We start from the raw sequence: 16,921 nt of genomic DNA on the forward strand, positions 1-16,921 counted from the left end.
TTTATGATGAGACTCAAACTCTCTCATCCTTTATGATATTTGGTAGAGAGGCCATCCATGATACCTGAAGTACTCTAGCAAGCGAATCAATACATCACTATTGAGGTAATGGTTTCAGGTAAACATGAAGAGACATACAAAAGGCCAAGATAGGATCAAGCTTTCTCATCATAGTAGTGAAGAAGTGACTGACCTGAATATGATCAAGGATTCTCATCATAGGATCAAGCTTTCTCATCATAGGAGTGAATCAATACTTCACATCATAGGATCAAGCTTTCTCACCATAGGCCAAGATACAAAAGGCCAAGGTCATCATAGTGAAGAAGCAACTAACCCGAGTTTTCTCGTGAAGCTTGAGTCAACTCTCCTGAATATGATCAAAACCAAAGTCTTTTTACAGATAAAAGAGAAGGGACTCTAAAAAGACCCTCAATTGATAAAGATTTCATTAGTAAAGAGAGATAGATCCAAGTATTGCCACTTCCACAAAAATTACAGCCATAACATGAAAGATTATAATGATTTAAAAGAACAAATTGAAGAACTCATTCATTAGAGACACCTCGGGCGGTTCATTCGAATGCACCAGGAAACTTCACCCCGACTTAGGGGTCGACCAAAAGACAGATCGACGTTATCATTGGTGGACCTATCTCGAGAGGAGATAGCCCCTCGGGTCATAAAATTTATGACTGAGCTACATCTAAAAAGTGTCTACTTACGGGGGATGTGTGGAGAAATCTAGGGGCGACATCATATGTGCAGCGAAATAACAAAAAATAAAAATCCCAAATTTTTCAAAAAGGTGTTCGTCATCATACGAAGATTGGTGTGCAAAAACCTACGAAACTTAAAACCACATGTGATAGTGTTTTACCAAGTGAGATCATATATCCCTGAATTCCTATAGATTTATGGGATTGGATGAAGAAGTTCAAGTGCCCTCCTCTCTAGCTGTGATCCACATAGTATGACTATGATGACACTCCTCAAATCATTGCCTAAATCTCTACACCTTCTATTTGAGGAAGAGAAAGGGAGAGGAGAATAGGAGGTGGCAACCAAGAAGCCTCTAGCCTATGGGTCTTTAGTTCCCTCCTATTTATAAAGGCCCTCTATCAACTTAACCCTAATGGATCCTATCATATTGGGTATTGGATCTCCATCCAACTACCAATACCTCTTAGATTAGTGAATTTCTATCCAATAATCTTTTATTGGCTCTTATTGGGTCTCATCCATAGGATCCAATAATCCAGGGACTTATTGGATATCCAATAAGATAGGAGCCCCAACAGATATCTTATATCTGTGTTAGGACCTTGTCGTCATTAAGATGGGGAGGGTGTGAATTAGTGCTTATGTAAATCAATTTGAGAGAAATGAGATATGGAATCTTATTCCTAGACCTAGTGACCATTTAGTAATTGGTACTAAATGAGTCTTTAGAAATAAGCAAGATGAACTATGGTATCATAGTTAGAAATAAGGCTAGATTAGTGGCTAAAGATTTTAACCAAGAAAAATGTTTCGATTATGAAGAAACTTTTGTTCTTATGGCTAGACTTGAAGTTATAAGGATTCTCCTTGCGTATGCTAGTTGTAATAATTTTAAGTTATTTCAAATGGATGTTAAAAGTATTTTTCTTAATGATTTTTTTTTAAATTATATTTTTAAGTTGTCTAAGCTCTTTATGGTTGGAAATAAGCCCTAAGGGCTTGGTATGAGAGACTTAGTTTCTTTCTAATTAAGAATAATTTTTTAAAAAGGAAGGTTGATACCATATTATTTTTTAAATATTTTAAAAATAATTTTTTTATTGTTTAAATTTATGTTGATGATATTATTTTTGGTTATATACTTAGCTTCACGTGATCGGCTTATAGGGGTACCTATGACTAACAATAACTTGTGTACAACATGCACCTGCTGCTATATACTCAGCTTCGGTTGCAGATAATGCAACCGAGTTTTGTTTCTTAGAAGACCAAGAGGCAAGTGCATGATCTAAGTGTTGACATATTCCTAATATGTTTTTTCTATCTACTCTACATTCAATAAAATCTACATCGACATAAGTAATTAATTCAAAGTTTTTAAATTTTAGATACTATAATCCTATATTAAGAGTTCATTTTAGATATCTAAAAATTATTTTAAAGGCTTTAAAGTGAGATTGCTTGGGATTAGATTGAAATCTAGCACAACGTATAAAAATATAATGTCTCATCTAGTTGCTATGAGGTATAGTAAACTGCCTATCATACCCCTATAGGTCTTTTGATCAAAACTTTCTCCATCAATGTCCATATCCAATTTTGTATAAGTGGTCATTAGTGTATTAATAGCCTTAGCACTATCTATATTGAACTGTTTTGATAGATGTAAAGCATATTTAGTTTGAGTAACAAAAATTTCATCATTTAGTTGCTTAATTTATAACCCAAGGAGATGTAGCAATGGAAAGAGTTCCATCTGAAGATAACATCGCAGGTCCACTAACAAAGCAGTTGTCTTAGATTGTCTTTGAGCGTCACAAGGGTCTGATGGGGATCAGACACATAGGTGATTGACTTTAGGCCAAGTGGAAGATTGCTAGTCATAAGTCCTTGTAAGCCAATCATGTGAGTGATGGCATGTGTGACTTGACACATAGTCTTTTTATTTATTATTATTATTTGATATTTTATCAATTTATATTATATATTGCATGAATATATTGTGATGTCCATGAATCTATATAATGGGAATCGGATCGTGATGAGATCACAATAATGAGATCGATTTACCTTTAAACACAGGCCCTAAATAATCTCAGTCATAGGTCACTCGAGAAGAACATCGAGATGACCAGATAGACTAGTGTGTTGTATGCCCATCTATATGATGGAGGCGGTTAATCTCATAGTTGCTAATGTGGGGACACTAGAGATACCACGCAAGTGCTCATTAGAGAATGAGTTCACTAATTGATCCGCTCACGGAATGTTGGATGGTTGATGATGCCTCATTGTCAAACAGTAATTTCATTATTCTAATGGTATATCTGGTCCTTAGACTTGAGAAATTAAGGATGTCCCGTATAAGTACTCCACTCTTTGATAACAGATTTATAAACTTAGAAGTTCCAGATCTAGCACAGTCGGTCATTGGGAGTGACAACCAATCTTTCGAGGGAAATGAATGTTAATAGAGGATTATCCACTCTTGGTATCATGAGAGGAATATCCCATGTATTCTTGCTCAAGTAAATCCCTAGCCAAGGTCATTCAGATTGAGAGAGAAAGAGTTTTCCAAGAGAATCTGATTAGAGCGAGACTCGAGTAGATTTCATATGGGCCAAACAGCACTATGCCCGATATACTTGTTAAGAAAGGGGTCGGCACTAAGAGGGAGGGTGAATTAGTGCAGTGGTAAAATAACGTCGGTTTAAAACTTCATTTCGATTAAATCCGTTTCTAACGAAAAACCGTTTCATAAAGGTAATAACTTTGAAAGCGTACGTTTATAAAGTGAATGCAGTAGGCAAGTAAAGATTCAGTTTGTAGTATGTAAATGGTAGGAAGTAAATGCAAACTAGAGAACATGCCAATTTTATAGTGGTTTGGTCATCGTGACCTATATCCACTCCGCCGATTCCTCTTCCGTCGAGGCCACCGGCATCTACTATCGATCTTCTTTTAATAGGCAAAGATCAACCTCCTTCTTATAACTCGATTCTCTTTTTATCGAGTTTAGGAGATAACCCTTACACCCCTACTTACTCATCTCTCAAACTATTCTAATACTAACTTTGAGAGGAGCTCACATAAGATTGCAGCAACGTTTCTTTCCTTTTTTACTCACAATACTTGTATATGTTAACTAGGGATGAGAGGGGTATTTATAGGCTTAAAGTTAATTCAAACTTGGAGCCTTAAAACATCTCATCCCTGGTTTCCTGGGTCTAAGCGGTACCACCGCTAGTGTCAATCTGACACTGACACTGCACTGGGTAGTACCACCGCCCAGACTAGCGGTACCACTGCCTAACACCTTGTCAGGGGCGGTACAACTGCCCAGACTGGTGGTACCACTGCCTGACACAGTCTCAAAGACTGTGCCACCACGGTGCTACTTCTTGGGACACTGTTTGGACCTCTCATTGGGCCCAACATAGTCCTTACATGGCCCAACTGGCCCCTAATTGAGTTGGCCCAAATCCAAACCCAATTACGTACTAACTATGAAATCTAAGACATTTGCTGAGCTAAACAAGTCCCTATGTCTTGGTTTCTTCCGGTGAACTTCCGACGATCTTCCGGCAAACTTCCGACGATCTCTCGGCAATATTCCAACGGACTCCTAATAAGCTCCTGAACTTCACGATGATCTTCTTGGCGAGTTCTGACGAGCTTCTTTGGCAAGCCTCTGGACTTCTCGGTTGGTTCCTACAGAACTTCCGACGAACGTTTGGACCTCTGACGAACTCTCGAACTCCCAACGAAATCGTGTCCTTGACTCCGGGACTTCATTTTGCTTTATGCCTTGCTATCATAGTTAATCTTGCACATGTAAAAACACACTTTAATCTAGACAATTAATATTAAGTATTAATCATATTGTCCGGTATGTCATTGGTCCCTCGACACTTCGTCTAATTCTTTGGCGCATCGTCCTCTCTTGCGGCCTATTGCACAATCAGCCAGTTGACTCCGCAACTCCGATATCCTTGGTGCAATATCCGCTCTTCTTGGCCCGATGCCCGAATCCATGGCCTGAAGCCTTCTGTCGATACATCGAACGATCCTCCGGCTCGACGTCTAATCTTCTGACATGTTTTCCTCCGGCCCAACATGATTCTTCATGCTTTAATTGTCTTATCCTGATTGAAGCATCCTGCGTCACTCAAAACGCAGATTAAATCATAAACACTTATCAATTGGTTTCATCATCAAAATCTGAGATTCAACAATCTCTCCCTTTTTTATGATGACAACTAATTGATGATAGAGTTAACCTTAACTCCCGGAGTTTAAACAAACTCCCCCAATTAATATGTCATATTGATAGAACTCTTGGATTCAAGAATCCAAGCAACATGTTATCATAAACTTATGCATAACATCATCATACTTCTCCACCTTTGTCATCAACAAAAAGAAGAAGTTTAATTCTCATGTGTTTAGACGTATAAGTTCAAATCATTGCATAATAAATCTTAAGTTTAATTATCATACAAGCTAGTAAGTCTTGGTGATGTTCAAGATAACAAGTTCTACATCATGCAAGCTAGCAAATTTTAAGATATTCTCAAGAAAGCAACTCTTCTCTTTTGAGAAATGCAAGCTATCAATTTTGGATATGCAAGGTAGTAAAATAGCAAGTTCTACAGCATACAAGCTAGCAAAAAAATTTTCATCATTTTTTAAAGTGTAAGCTAGCAATATTTCAAAAGCAAATGCAAGATGGCTTTCTTGTTGAAGTGTGCAAGCTAGCCTTCCTTTAGCAATGTGCAAGTTGCAAGTTTTGCTTCTTGAGATAGCATTTTTGCTTCTTTTTAAATAGCAACTCTTTACTTCTCTTTATATTACAAGCTAGCAATTCTAGCAAAATTTAATCCCCCTATGTTATTGTCAAATAGAAGGGAAGAATACAATTTTGTAATTCTTTTTCCCTTACAACAATTTCCAAATCATGACAAAGGTAAAGTAACAAAGATGAAAAAATCAAGTCGTGAACGTCAAACAATTTTTCATCATTAATATTTCATCATTGTATGCATCAAAATAATATCATGAGTATTTCATGCATTCATATCGTCACATGAAAAATATCAAGAAGAATTAATTGGGTGATGAGATAAATATTTCATGAATACAAAGAATTGTACATAAAAATCATATCATGAGAGAGAAAATATCAAAGATCATGAAGACAAATTATGAAAATCAAGAGACATATTATGATTCTTTTTTAATAACTCAAATAACAAAAAGAAAGAATCATAGTAAACAATCTTGATTTATAAAAAGAATTTTCAAGTTATAATTCTGAGAAATCAAGAGAGACCATGATTCATTTTAACAAATCTCCTCTTAAATAAAATGCCAAGTAAAATCATAAGAGGACAATTTATGAATACCGAAGAAACATTCATGATTCATTTGGATTAAGGGTTATTCAAATTTAACCCATCAAAATTATTTTCGTGGTACAAGAGATTCATAAAGGTGATATAAATAAATTCATTAATCTCCTTTTTTAAAAAATCGATAAAATAGGAAAAATAAATTTTTCAAGGAGAAACCTTTTCTCTTTTTAGTTGTTTCAATTCATGTGATTTATTTCATTTATGCCAAATAAAAATGTGCATCAACATTTAAAACCAAAAGGGCAAGATTTTTTACGTCAAAGATCAATAAGCCACTTTCATTAAAATCCATAAATATAAAAAATCATCATGCATAATTTCGAAATATAAACTTATTAAGCATGATATCAAATCATCATTATATTATTTCATCGAGCATAATTTCATAAAGTATTTTTAATTAAATACGAAGATCATCAAGATACACATTATCACTTTATCATATCATTAAAACATCTAGCATGATTTCCTTTATCATTTGTAATTTTCATGATTATTTTCAAAATTACTAGCATGATAAGCATGATTCCTAATTTTGTATTTTCATTACATTATTAAACATACAATTTTTAAAAACTAAAGAAAATGCATCATGAAAAGCATCATGTAATTTTGAAATAAATTAAGGGGGTTTCGATTACCTCATCGTCGAAAGCCATTAAGGCGTAGTTTGCCACCTCGCCTTTGTTGATTTTCTCCTCGTCTTCGGATGAGATTGATTCGTCCAAGATTGTTTCCTTTTTCTTGCATTCAAAGCAAGTAGTTGCATTCTTTTAAGTTTATTTTTGTTCTTTAATTTTTATTTCACGAACTTTTTAAATTTCTTAGTGAGGAGTTCAAGTTCACCATCACTTAAGCTTATGCTCGAGTGGTCTTCGATTGTTCTTAGTCCAAAATCCTTCCTATACTTTGGAAGGTGATTCTTAAGTTCTTCATGTGCATTGCACATCATTTCATAGGTCATTAGAGACTCGATAAGTTATTCGATCAAAAAAGTATTCATATTTTTTGATTCTTGAATAGTCGTTATTTTCGAATCCTAATTTTTAGAAAATGATCATAAAATCTTGTTAACGAGTTCAAAATTTAAAAAGCTTTTACCAAGAGCTTTTAAACCATTGAAGACATCCATAAAATGGGTGTATATGTCAACAATGATTTCACTCGGCTTCATTCGAAAAAGTTCAAAATCATACATTAAAAAGTTGATTTTTGAATCTTTAACTTTGTTAGTGCCTTCATATGTGATTTCGAGAGTGCGCTATATGTCAAAAGTCGTTTCGCTCATAGAAACCCGATTAAACTCGTTTTTGTCTAAGGTGCAAAACAAGGCATTCATAGCCTTTGCATTTAGAGAAAAAGTCTTCTTCTCCAAATCATTCCAATGGTTCATTGGAAGAGAAGACCTTTGAAAATCAAATTCGACTATGTGCCATAAATTGAGATTCAATGAAAGCAAGAAAACTTTCATTCGAGTTTTCCAATAAGTATAGTCCGTCCCATTGAAAAAGGAAGGACAAATGAGAGAGTGACCCTCTTGAAAGCTAAAAAGAGTCATTTCTCATTGGATGTTAAACCAAATGAGAAAACGAGACTCTGATACCAATTGTTAGGAATGGGGTCGGCACTAAGGGGGAGTGAATTAGTGTAGCGGTAAAATAACGTCGGTTTAAAACTTCATTTCAATTAAATCCGTTTCTGACGAAAAATCATTTCGTAAAGGGAATAACTTTGAAAGTGTACGTTTATGAAGTGAATGCAGTAGGCAAGTGAAGATTCAGTTTGCAGTATGTAAATAGCAAGAAGTAAATGCAAACCAGAGAACATGCCAATTTTAAAGTGGTTCGGTCGTCATGACCTATATCCACTCCACCGATTCCTCTTCCGTCAAGGCCACCGGCATCCACAATCGATCTTCCTTTAATAGGCGAAGATCAACCTCCTTCTTACAACTCGATTCTCCTTTTACCGATTTTAGGAGATAACCCTTACACCCCCACTTACTCCTCTCTCAAACTATTCTAACACTTAGAACTTTGAGATGAGCTCACACAAGATTGCAGCAGCATTTCTTTCCTTTTTTTACTCTCAATACTTATGTATGTTAACCAGGGATGAGAGAGGTATTTATAGGTTTCAAGTTGATTCAAACTTGGAGCCTAAAAATATCTCATCCCGGGTTTCCTAGGTTCGGGCGGTACCACCACCACTGTCAATCTGACACTGACACTACATGGGGTGGTACCACCACGTAGTCTAGCTGTACCACCGCCTGGGAGGTTATGCTGGGTGGTATCATCGCCCAAACTAGCGGTACCACTGCTTGACACCCTGCCAGGGGCGGTACAACTGCCTAGATTGGCGGTACCACTACCTGACATTGTCTCAAAGACTATGCCACGACGGTGCCACTTCTTGGGACACTGTTTGGGCCTCTCATTGGGCCCAACACTATCCTTACATGGGCCCAGCTTACCCCTAATTGGGTTGGCCCAAATCCAAACCCAATTACGTGCTAACTATGAAATCTAAGATATTTGCTAAGCTAAATAAGTCCCTATGTCTTGGTTTCCTCCGACGATCTTCCGGCGAACTTCCAACGATCTCTCGGCAATGTTCCAGTGAACTCCCGGTAAGCTCCTAGACTTCACAATGATTTTCTTAGCAAGTTTCGACGAGCTTCTTTGGCAAGCTCCTGGACTTCTCGGCTAATTCCTGCAGAACTTTCGACGAACACTCGAACTCCCAACGAAATCACATCCTTGACTCCGGGACTTCATTTTGCTTTATGTTTTGCTATCATAGTTAATCTTGCATATGTAAAAACACATTTCGATCTAGACAATTAATACTAAGCATTAATCATGTTGTCTGATATATCATTGGTCCCTCGACACTTCGTCCGATTCTTCGGCGCATCGTCTTCTCTTGTGGCCTATTGCCCAATCGGTCAATTGACTCCATAACACTAATATCCTTGGTGCAATATCCACTCTTCTTGGCCCGATGCCCGAATCCATGGCCCAAAGTTTTCTGTCGATACGTCGATCGATCCTCCGGCTTGATGTCCAATCTTTTAACATGTTTTCCTTTAGCCCAACATGATTCTTCCTGCTTTAATTGTCTCATCCTGATCGAAGCATCCTGCATCACTCAAAACACAGATTAAATCATAAACATTTATCAATTGGTTTCATCATCAAAATATGAGATTCAATAATACTATCTTTAGGATATTAGATGGAATTGAGACTATAGATATATAGTAACTAAAGATAGATAGGTCCAATGGATAGGATTGCTCAGTATCGTTTAGGGATTATGGTGTTGTAGTCTAATACATTCGTAGTCGATAAGTCGAGTGAATTATTATGGAGATAATAATTCACAAAGCAAGAAGGAGTTCTAACAAGTATGACTCATGGCCAGCTCGATATTGGGCCTAAAGGGTCACACACATATGGTAGGTGTTGCGATAAGTAGAGGTTCGGATATGTGATATCCGTCGGAGCCCCTATCTTATTGGATATCCAATAAGCCCATGAATTATTGGATCATATAGATGAGATCTAATAAGAGCTAATGAGAGATTATTAGGTAGAGACCCACTAATCTAAGAGGCTTGGATAGTTAGATGAAGATTCAGTACCCAATAGAACAAGATCTATTAGGGTTAAGTTGATAGGGAGCCTCTATATATAAGAGGAAAACAAAGAGCTATAAGTTAGACCTCTTTTAGCTACCACCTCCTATTCTCCTTGCCCCCTCTCCTCTTCAGCCAGCAGCCCCTATTTGGGGTGTGTGGACAACAAAAAGGATCAACCCTTCTCGATTGTGTGGTGTGCATAGCGAGAAGATTTGGGCAGCGATTTAAGGAGCGTCTTAGCAGCCATTGCCTTGTGGATCACTATTATTTAAGGTAGCAGGCTCCTTATCGTGAACTGGCTCCTCAAGTTCCCTACCCCTTCATGGGCAAGGCACTTTTCTCACAATAATCTTCTACTTCTTTCTCAGCTTATCGGCGCTGGCATGGTGGCCAAATCGAGTCGAGCCCAATGGCTCATAGATAGTAGCTGGAGTCCAAGAGGCCACCATTATGCCCAAAGAGGAACCAAACACCTTCCTCTTTAAGAAATGCATATTCATGTATGTAAAGTATCATAATCACAAGACTACAAAGGATTAAAAGAGGGATGAGGTAAAGTAATTGGAGGTTTGGGTCATACCCCGAAGAGGCAGGCTGAGACCCATATCGATCAACTAGTCATCATCCTTCTTCCTAATGGCCTCGGAGGAAGAAAATATATCCCTTAGTCAAAGAACTTGATCTACCTCCTCATTTAACAAGAAAGGGGGTGTGTTGTCCATGTAGTGTGCCAACTAAGCTAGTTTAAACCCCCAATCTCAACTTAAACCTACAAAGAAGAATTGCTCCTTTTAACCTTTGTGGTTGGAAGGGGCTCTACTAACTTTAAAGCCCCTTTAAGTGATCAAGTAGTAGCAATTTTTTCCCTTACACTATCGAAAATAAGCCATTTTTTCCCTTACACTTCGTAGTGTTGGCATGCCAACATTCCCCGATGAATATTATTAGATAGTATCATGAGTTGGGCATCATCTTAAAAGGTGATATCGTCTACCATTATAGGCAAGATACTATTATTAGGTGGAGGGGAAGATGAAGTCCCACCTCGAGAGCATTATAGGATAAGCAAAAAGACCCCGACGCAGGGTCGAATGGACGTTGACCAAGTTGGGGGGCTTACAAATTGAGCTTAGTCGAGATGGAATACTTAACTCTTAAGTGATCTAGAAGTCATGCACTCACCACTAAATCTTTAGTCATGTGGGCCTTTCGTAGGCTCTTAAGTCTCGAAAAACTTTTGAGTTCATGGGAACTACCTTCCACAATGAAGGGGAGGTCAAGACTTCCTTTACCCTTGAGCTATCCAAAGACAAAGTGTATACCTCAATCATCTAGTACCCAATAGATCGAAAAGAACTTGTATGAAAAAGAAGAGACATCTCGCCCGAATGAGACAAAAATAGAATGGTAGAAGACCGATCTATTGCTAAACCAATGCTACGACTATAAGAGACCCAAGGACTAACTCACCCTGCATGGAACCAAAAAGAAGCATAGAAGATTTCTATAGAGGCTTTGGAGGCTCAAATGGAATAATAAACCTCACTCATGAGGTGAGGAGGGATTTATAAGGAAGGAGCTAGTCTCTCTCCTCTCACAATTGAGACAAATATCCCTTAGGGACACATTCATAGGGATGCTAGCAAATTAAGGATTCAAAAAGCATGGGTTAAAGGATTTAAAATAAATTGGATGAAGGATTCAAAAAATACCAATGGACTTGAAAAACACTAAATCTACAATAGTAGAGGTGCGAGGTAAAATGTGCCCGTGAAGAAAACTCTGCCACGGTGGAGGCATAAGGCAAAATGTACCCAAGGCGCATAAGTTAAAAAAACCTGACTTATGTAAAGAGAAATCTATCATGGTAGAAGCACAAGATAAAATATACTAAAGGTGTATGAGGTTAGAAAACCTAACCCTTGTGAATAGAAATCCATTATGGTGGAGGCACAAGATAAAATTTGCTCGAGTTAGGAAAACCTAATCTGCGTGAAAAAAAATCTATCACGATAGAGGCACAAGATAAAATGTGCCCAAGGCATATACATTGGGAAAACTTGATCCGTATGAAGAGAAATCCATCATAGTGGAAACGTAGGACAAAACATGCCTAAGACACGTGAGTTAAGAAAACTTAACCAACAAAGGAAATCTCGAATGCTCTCGTGTTATATGAACTAAACGCTACACTTTAAGCCCCTCTTACAAGAGCTCCAAGCATGCCTTTAGGGGGGGACCTGAATGATAGGAGATATATTATTGGCTAATCATCTAACATTTCACCGCCACATGATGCCTAGAGAGGGAGGAGAAGATGAAGTTTTCTTCTTATCATTTATGACCAAAAAGACAATCATAAACTTCCTTCTTACCATTTATGATTAAAAAAAGGAAATTGTAAGCTTCCTTTAACATAGAGAATAAGACTTCCTTATACTACTCATATCCGTCTCATATTCCTTATACCTTATATTACTAACTTGGTTGAGAAACTTTTTCCGACCTCGATTTTCATATAGGTGGCACCTTATGAGTTCATCATTTCTATCATGGAGGCATCTTGAATAATCATGTACATACAGGTCTGAACCACATTGGGCTGACTAAGATATCAATGATATTTTCTCCTAACAATAATATATTTAAATATATTTTACTTTAAAAAGTATTATGAAAAAGTCATGATTTGAAGTGTATATAAAACTGATGATTTGTAAGTCATATAAGCATAATGAAAGATTTGTATTCAAGTATTTTATTTTGTAATGCATGTAAAGTCTAAGTTTTGTATAAGTATAAGAAAAGTATTTAATATCTATGTATATTTTAAATATATAAAAAATTAATTATTTATGATAAGTTTTGCTAGCAATGAGTCATGTTGTTTATTGAAGTGTAGTTTTCTCATTTGGTTATGAGTTATGAGTCATGTTGTTTTGCTAGCAATAATAATCTTCAAATTGTTTTGAGTTGCACGATTAAAAGCATGGTGGAACTATTACCGATTGAATTATGTAACTAATCTATTAAGATTATTATCGTTAAGAATGAAACGAAAAAGATATTGCTGTGTTTAATATGGTGCTCCATATTTATACACGTTAGGATGTAAGATTTTCTTCAACAAAATAATGATATTTCTTTATATAGTTGAAAAAATCTTAACTACTATCAATTATAAATTGAGATTATTTTTTATATATATTATTTGGATTAAAATATTATAAATTTTTAAGGAATTAATGAATCTATTGAATGTCCAACGAGTGGATTGAGTTATGTTATTAATGTTTTGTGGATTATACAATAATTATATTTTAAAAGTTATTTAATTTTGATTTTGATCTTGCATTCTTAAAAGTAAACCTATAGGATTGCGACATTGTACCATCCCTAACTTTGTGTTGATTGGGGATGTTACGTTACCTCCATTTAACTTACCAATTTACGTTATTTGATGTGCAAGAATCAAATTCCTCTTAAATGTTAGAATCTCACTCGGAATTATCCATCATATTTTCTACGCCTAATCCATTTGATTTGGAAATCCTCAGAATTCTTTCTTACTAAAATATACAATTTTATTTGTATAGAATTGAAATAACATAACCATTACAACAATAAACAATAAGATAAAACAAATAACATATGGTTGATATCAAATGATATTATATACATAAACATCATATATATAACTATGTACATAGAAATAGAAGCATAAAATGTATTAAACTAAATAAAATGAAGTACTAAAACATAAAGCAGTATATAATATAATATAATATAAATAATATTATAAATTTATATTAAGTTAATATAAGTACCACATATTAGACAATAAAACTAGCTTATGAGACAATAAATTAATAAAGCACAGGAGAGGGCAGCATAATATTGATATTTATATAATATAAACCCATCACATCAATAACTTTAGCCGTATGTCGTGCACTAAATAGCGATAAGCATCGTTCCTGACTCTTTTAATGTAGATTCATCAGAACACTGCTGTAAAATGGATCTGCATCAGCAAACTCAAACAAGCTCATCACAGGATCCAAATCGTTGTCCAGGTTCCACTGCTCTGGAGTCAGTGAAATGTTCGATATCTCATCAGAGAGTAGCAGGTGGGTCATCTGTGGGTCACCGTCGGAGGGGGTATCAGTTCGGCTCTGGTTCTTCACCAAGGAAGCTTCAGCAGACTCCATCACAAATGGTATGTGTCTATCACTGGATCTGCACCTGTGTTGCATGTTATAGACGACAATAAACTCTGGTGGATCTGCATCTCTATCCACCCTTTGCACTGTCTTTGTTGCTGGGCAGTCCTGGTCTTTGTGATAAATGCACCTGTGGTAGCTCCTTGAGGGAAAAAGGAAATATCGAATCAAGTGATTAAGTATCAATGTGGACGTTCTTTTGTACATATATACATACATACATATTTATATATTTATGTATGTATATATGTATACGATGATGAGACTGATAGAAGATAAGATTTTCCTAACTATATGAGGAAATTTCTCATTCTGTTGAGGAAAATCCTCTATTCTGTTAGGGAAATCCTTCCTCCTAATTTGTATAAATAGGAGAGGGAACATGTTAATAGATTAAAGCTAAAGCTAAAGTTTCTCTACTTCAATAAAGCTTCTTATATTCTATTGTTCTTATCTTCTATTATTTCTATCATGGTATCAGAGCCACTTGCCTAGAGCAAGCTCTCTTCTTGTTGCCAATTCATCATTGGTGTTGCCACTTTGCGCCAACGTCCGTTCCCTTCCACTACGGCATCTCTAGTGCTGCTCATCAGCACTGCCCCACCTTTCTTCCTCGTTGTAGTTATTTTCCTTCCTCTTCTGCTACAGCTTCCTCCTCTGTTGCAGTTTACCTTTCTTCCTCGTTGTAGTTATTTTCCTTCCTCTTCTGCTACAGCTTCCTCCTCTGTTGCAGTTTCCTCCTTTGCTGTAGTAGCATCACTGCAACATTACTGTAGATTTTTTCTCAACCGTCGCAGCCGTCGTAATCACAACCACGACCAATGTCGTTGAGAAAAGCGAAGCTTCGCTCTTGCCTTCGGCCAGCGACCAACGTCGCTGAGAAAAGTGTTGGTCGCTGAGAAAAGTGAAGCTTCACCCTTCGGCCAACAACCAACACCGTTGCATTCCTAAGAGGCTCCGTGGTCAATCTCATCTTCCTCACCGCGGTAGTCTTCGCTGATCTGTCAACATTCGGTAGACTTAAGGAGAATGAAGGGAACGCCTGTGCCATCACAGCAACAGCAATCACAGCAGCAGCAGCAGCGATCTATACTTATCTTACTCATGAAGCCTCTCGCTTGTAAACAATTCTTTGCATCGATCCAAGATTGGTATCCTTGTCAGGAGCACCATCTTGCGGGGCATGATAGAAGATAAGATTTTCCTAACTATATAAGGAAATTTCTCATTCTGTTGAGGAAAATCCTCTATTCTGTTAGGGAAATCCTCTCCTAATTTGTATAAATAGGAGAGGGAACATGTTAATAGATTAAAGCTAAAGCTAAAGTTTCTCTACTTCAATAAAGCTTCTTATATTCTATTGTTCTTATCTTCTATTATTTCTATCAGAGACTACCTTGGGTATTTGGCACCGTTAATTCTTTTCTGCCCATACTTTGTCCACTGATGTCCATCTTCAAACGGAACAGATGTTACTATGGACGATGCGTTCTGCGACTTCCTGCATCGTAAACTCCTTCCTTTTACTTCCGTTTTTTCTCTTTTTTGAAAGAGAAGATTCCTCCGTGGATTAAGCATGTTATTATAGATGTACGGACCTTTTCTTGTGACCGTCAAGCATGGGTCTTTCTCCCTCACCGTGCTGTTTACTTGTTTGATGGCCATGGCCGCCGGACTGGAGCATGAAGACAGCCAAGGAGCAGGACTTGATGATTTTGTCGAGAATCTCTCGGGCGAGGTCGGCCAAGCTTCCTGCAGGCAGAGATGGGAGAAGAACTGCTCGTAGTTGCCTCGTGAGCTCATGCGCTTCGTTGATCACCTTGATCTCCAGGTGATGATAACAGTGCGATAGGTCAGTGGAAGTGGAAACCAGCAGGTTGCTGTGCTCCATCCTCAGCAAACGAGAAGTGGTTTCCCTTGCTCTCATAGACAAGGAAGCTATGAGAGCCAACCCCTTTATATAGCAACTTTCGGCAATGCATGACCATTTCATCGTTTACATATATATATATATATATATATATATATTCTCAAGTAGTATTTTTTGACAAAATAGCTAGAAAAGACTCTCATTTTGATTTTTTTTTGGGAGGTGCCTCTTTTTATATTTTCCAAAGGACACCCCTTATTTATTATAATTTTTGAAATACCCTCTTACAAGATAATTAAAATAACACTTAGTTAGACCCTATAGACTAGTCTATAAAGCAAACTGATCCATGGATTTGGATTGGTTGTCTCTATGTTAAAAATATTATAATCAAAAAATTAGATCGATTTATCTTATGCACCGGTCCACATGATCTTTTAATCATCTTGTGAGGGATATTTTAGAGATTATGATAAATAGAGAATGACCTTTTAATCATCTTGTAAGTGTTATTTCAAGAATTATGACAAATAGAGAACATGAGAAATATGAAAATTATACCTCTCGAAAAAACAAACGAAAAAGGATTTTTTACGTGAATTCACAATTTTTTTTATTTGGTAACATTTTCTAGTCCTCGTCTTGAGTTACAATCATATACATCGGAGAAGTGATAAGGTTCCTATGTTCTCACCATGATTTTGACAACGATTAAATGCATGATTTGACAGTGAATGAATCATGACCACCAAGTATTTCCTATGATGAGTCGTACAAGAAGGCGTTGTACTGACACGTATGAAGTAGCATTAATATAGGCTCCGGCAAGATTTCCACTTTCTGACCATGAGTAATGTGTTCATATCAAGGATTTAATGCGAACCACCTACATATCTGTGAAACTTTGTTCTTCTCATTTTATTAACTACTTTATTGTCCTCGTATTTTAGGCATCATCAATTGAAAGTTTCTGTTCTCCAACTTATTCAAACAATTAAATGTTTAAAGCACCTTGTTATTTGGATCATTGAATATATAACTCTCA

General features: G+C 36.6%; 1 protein-coding gene across 2 annotated transcripts; it reads right to left on the minus strand.

The window, feature by feature from the left end:
- Positions 1-13,649: 13,649 nt before the first annotated feature.
- LOC103989777 (probable WRKY transcription factor 70) lies at positions 13,650-15,919 on the minus strand. Of its 2 annotated transcripts, XM_009408726.3 has the most exons (3): positions 15,605-15,919; positions 15,403-15,507; positions 13,650-14,148 (listed from the first exon to the last, which is right to left on the minus strand). In XM_009408726.3, the coding sequence occupies exons 1-3, from the start codon at positions 15,895-15,897 to the stop codon at positions 13,770-13,772; spliced, it is 777 nt and encodes a 258-aa protein (XP_009407001.2). In that variant the 5' UTR covers positions 15,898-15,919; the 3' UTR covers positions 13,650-13,769. The 2 variants fall into 2 exon arrangements, with proteins under 2 accessions (XP_009407001.2, XP_065046285.1); XM_065190213.1 differs by lacking the exon at positions 15,403-15,507.
- Positions 15,920-16,921: the final 1,002 nt, after the last annotated feature.

Source organism: Musa acuminata, chromosome BXJ1-6 (assembly GCF_036884655.1).
Source record: "Musa acuminata AAA Group cultivar baxijiao chromosome BXJ1-6, Cavendish_Baxijiao_AAA, whole genome shotgun sequence".
Lineage (NCBI taxonomy): Eukaryota > Viridiplantae > Streptophyta > Magnoliopsida > Zingiberales > Musaceae > Musa > Musa acuminata.

Coding starts and splice junctions, on each gene's coding strand:
- LOC103989777 (XM_009408726.3), bottom strand. CDS start 15,897: ATGGAGCACAGCAACCTGCTGGTTTCCACTTCCACTGACCTATCGCAC. Junction 15,508..15,604: donor CTTGACGGTCACAAGAAAAG/GTCCGTACATCT, acceptor TTTACGATGCAG/GAAGTCGCAGAACGCATCGT. Junction 14,149..15,402: donor AACGGTGCCAAATACCCAAG/GTAGTCTCTGAT, acceptor TTTTCCCTCAAG/GAGCTACCACAGGTGCATTT.